The following is a 2,807-nucleotide window of genomic DNA, read 5'->3' on the forward strand; positions in this document are numbered from 1 at the left end:
GAGGCGACTGGAGTAGAAACACAATCGTAACGACTTTATGTTTTGTTGCTACTGTGACATGAGATGATATCTTGTCAGAGATGTTATCAAGATGTTTTCCAGAGCTTCATACTCAATCCACCCCTTCCCAAGGTATCTTATCTGCCAATGTGGTCTATCTCCTCTTGTTTTATCGAGTCTTCACTTTTTATCTTTCATATTAATATATATTTCAGCTGAGAGAAGATTTGCTTTCCTGAATGTTTGTTTGAGGGTGTAAATATGCTCACACCAAAAAAGAAAGAATCCTTTGTTGCAAATTGGTGATGAATATGTTCCATACATGACATTTATCTTGTCCAACACCGCCTAAGGTGGTTTGGCCATATCCAACGGAGGCCTCCAGAAGCACCTGTTAAATAGTGGGTTCTAAGGGGTAGTGAAAATAGTAAGAGCCTCTTTGATTCGCATGATTTTTAAAGCGCGTGGATAGGAAAAATACATGCTTGGAATAGTATGTCCTCTGGAATCCTATAGGTTTCGGAAATTATAGAATTTGGATAAAAAAGTATTTGATGACATGGGGAAAATAAAAGAATTTTACATTAAGTGGATGTAAATTTCCCTCCAAAATAAAGTGCAAACCAATACTTAGAAAATTTCCTAAGGACTCCAATCTTACGAATCTAACAAGCTATGTAGGAAAATTTCTTGAGGAATCAAACCCTACAAATTTCCTTTGAATCAAAGGATCCCAAGTGTCAGGGGCGACCAAAGTTGACATGGGAGAAGGCGGTAAAAAGGGAGTTGAAGGATTTGATAGCACCTAGAGAAGTAGAGAGTTGGCTGTTCATAGGACTACATGGAGATTTGCAATCCATGTGCCAAGACCTTAACCTAGTCTATTATGCTTCGTTTACTCTCTTTTTTTTCTTCTCTCTTTCGTTTTTTGGTTTTCCATATGTTTCTGTTGGGTTTCATATCTAGCCTAACTATCCTCCTGCAAATTAGATGTTGTAACTTAGTAAGATAGTTTTGCAATGGTAAGCATCGTATGGTTACGGCTATTTGCTGGTAATGCTGCTCCTTTGCTGATGCTTGAAAATAGAAATTTGTTGAAATTTTCTGATGGTAGTTTGTTTTATGATCCCAAACTCCACTAGAGGAGGGACAATCGGACCATTTAACACATTTGCAGATCTAGTTTAGTTCTTTTGAAGACAATCAACTTTTCTGTTTGCTGATCTTGTCTCTATTCCTCAGAAAACCGAAGATGGGCATCACTAACTTGCATGCAAATGTTTTGAAAGATCAATGCGGAGACAAAAAGACATGTAGCTCAAGTGCCATTGGATGAACTTTCAAGCAGTTCAAGAATATCTCAATATAAAGATTCATTAGCGATTAGCTTGTGTATTTTTTTCTACTGTAAGACAAACAACTGTATTTGTGTAGCGTGCCGATCCAGCAATCACGCCCTCTGTTGTAAATTTTATCAACTCTTACCTGGTGTACACAATTGTTTGGGTTACGGTCTGCACTTTGTAAAGAAAATGCTCCAATGTGTTGCACTATACTGCTAGAGTTGTTGCTTTGGACGTTCCAAGTCTGCTACCAACCGATTCAAGCAAACGAATATTTAGATTTGGACAGGTACATCAATTGGACATTTGCAAACTTCATCAATCTTGGTTTGATCTGAAGTTTCAAAAGGGGGAAATAAAAATACTGTTCCCTGTAACCTTGGTAGCTGGCCGACGATGAAAACCACAAGATATAACCTTTTATTTACTGTAGGAATTAAATCATTGGACTGGTCTTCAAACCGAAACCCTCATTTCTTTACAAGATAGCCCAGAATGATGCTAAGCAGCCCACACACCAGTACAAATATCAGCGAGAATCCTCCTTGTTTACTGGCATCACGCCTTACTAGCTCCTGCATGGTGAAGAGACAAACGTTAACATTCAGTTTGTAAAAGGATCAAGGTGGTTGTGGATAAGAGAATTTAGCTGATCAATTCTTCCAGCAAGGACTCTTTAACTACATTTTGCAGTCTAGACTTTGCATCTTAATTGTTCAAATAAAATCAAGTATGGTGGAAACCTTGAATTTTTTTGGTTCCTCCATTAGCACAGTATTTAGTTTAGGCTTGCAGAATCCATTAGCACAGTATTTAGTTTAGGCTTGCAGAAATCAACTAAAAGACATCCTCCGGATGCAGCAGTCTGATCGTGCTACGTGATAAATCTTAATGCACCGGTTTGATCATAATGAGGGAGCTCTCTTGAGGGAATTTCTGAATTGAGAAGGAAGAAGTAGAAGAGACAGAATCATCTTATCTCTTTATCTTGGAACATCAAGAGGATAGGTTCCATCTCTTCTTCAAAGCTACTCCCTCCGTCCCATAATATAAGAGCATTTTTTATACTACTGTAGTGTCAAAAACACTCTTATATTATGGGACGGAGGGATTATTTTTTATCTACTAACAGCAGGGAGTGCCCTGCCGTATTCCCTTCAAAGAATAAAATGAATTTTCTGGCAGAGCTACTCCAGTTCTTTATATCACATTCTTCAACCATCTACTGCTGCGTAACTGTATAAGTGCCTACTTCACACTATTGAGTGTATAAGTAAGCATCTACTTTGTTTCCCATCCATATTCTAGTGTAGGCGCGTGATAGTTCAGGCAACAAAACTCTGTTGATATAATATGGGTATCCCTAAAAGAATACAAAAGTACACGCAATGTTGAACAAACTGCACAAATTAATGGTGTATACTGCCACACATATGCAACTTGGACCCTTCAATAGTGTTTTAT

At 38.0% G+C, this 2,807-nt stretch overlaps 2 protein-coding genes across 4 annotated transcripts in view; one reads left to right on the top strand and one right to left on the bottom strand.

Moving 5' to 3' along the window:
• Positions 1-1,555, top strand: part of LOC119271207 (hepatoma-derived growth factor-related protein 2-like) — a 4,301-nt gene extending 2,746 nt beyond the window's left edge. Inside the window, exon 3 of one of the 2 annotated variants that reach the window (XM_037553124.1) lies at positions 1,243-1,553. The gene's annotated coding sequence lies outside the window, so the exon portion shown is untranslated. Of the gene's footprint in view, positions 1-1,242 lie in introns of both variants that reach the window. The other variant, XM_037553130.1, reaches the window with a different exon arrangement.
• Positions 1,556-1,586: 31 nt separating this feature from the next.
• The window catches only part of LOC119271188 (vesicle-associated protein 1-2-like), a 3,511-nt gene continuing 2,290 nt past the window's right edge, over positions 1,587-2,807 (bottom strand). Inside the window, exon 9 of one of the 2 annotated variants that reach the window (XM_037553110.1) lies at positions 1,587-1,918. In XM_037553110.1, coding sequence (XP_037409007.1) covers positions 1,814-1,918 — 105 coding nt within the window. In that variant the 3' untranslated portion in view covers positions 1,587-1,813. The remainder of the gene's footprint in view (positions 1,919-2,807) is intronic. The other variant, XR_005134449.1, reaches the window with a different exon arrangement.

Source organism: Triticum dicoccoides, chromosome 1A (genome assembly GCF_002162155.2).
Source record: "Triticum dicoccoides isolate Atlit2015 ecotype Zavitan chromosome 1A, WEW_v2.0, whole genome shotgun sequence".
Classification (NCBI taxonomy): Eukaryota; Viridiplantae; Streptophyta; class Magnoliopsida; order Poales; family Poaceae; genus Triticum; species Triticum dicoccoides.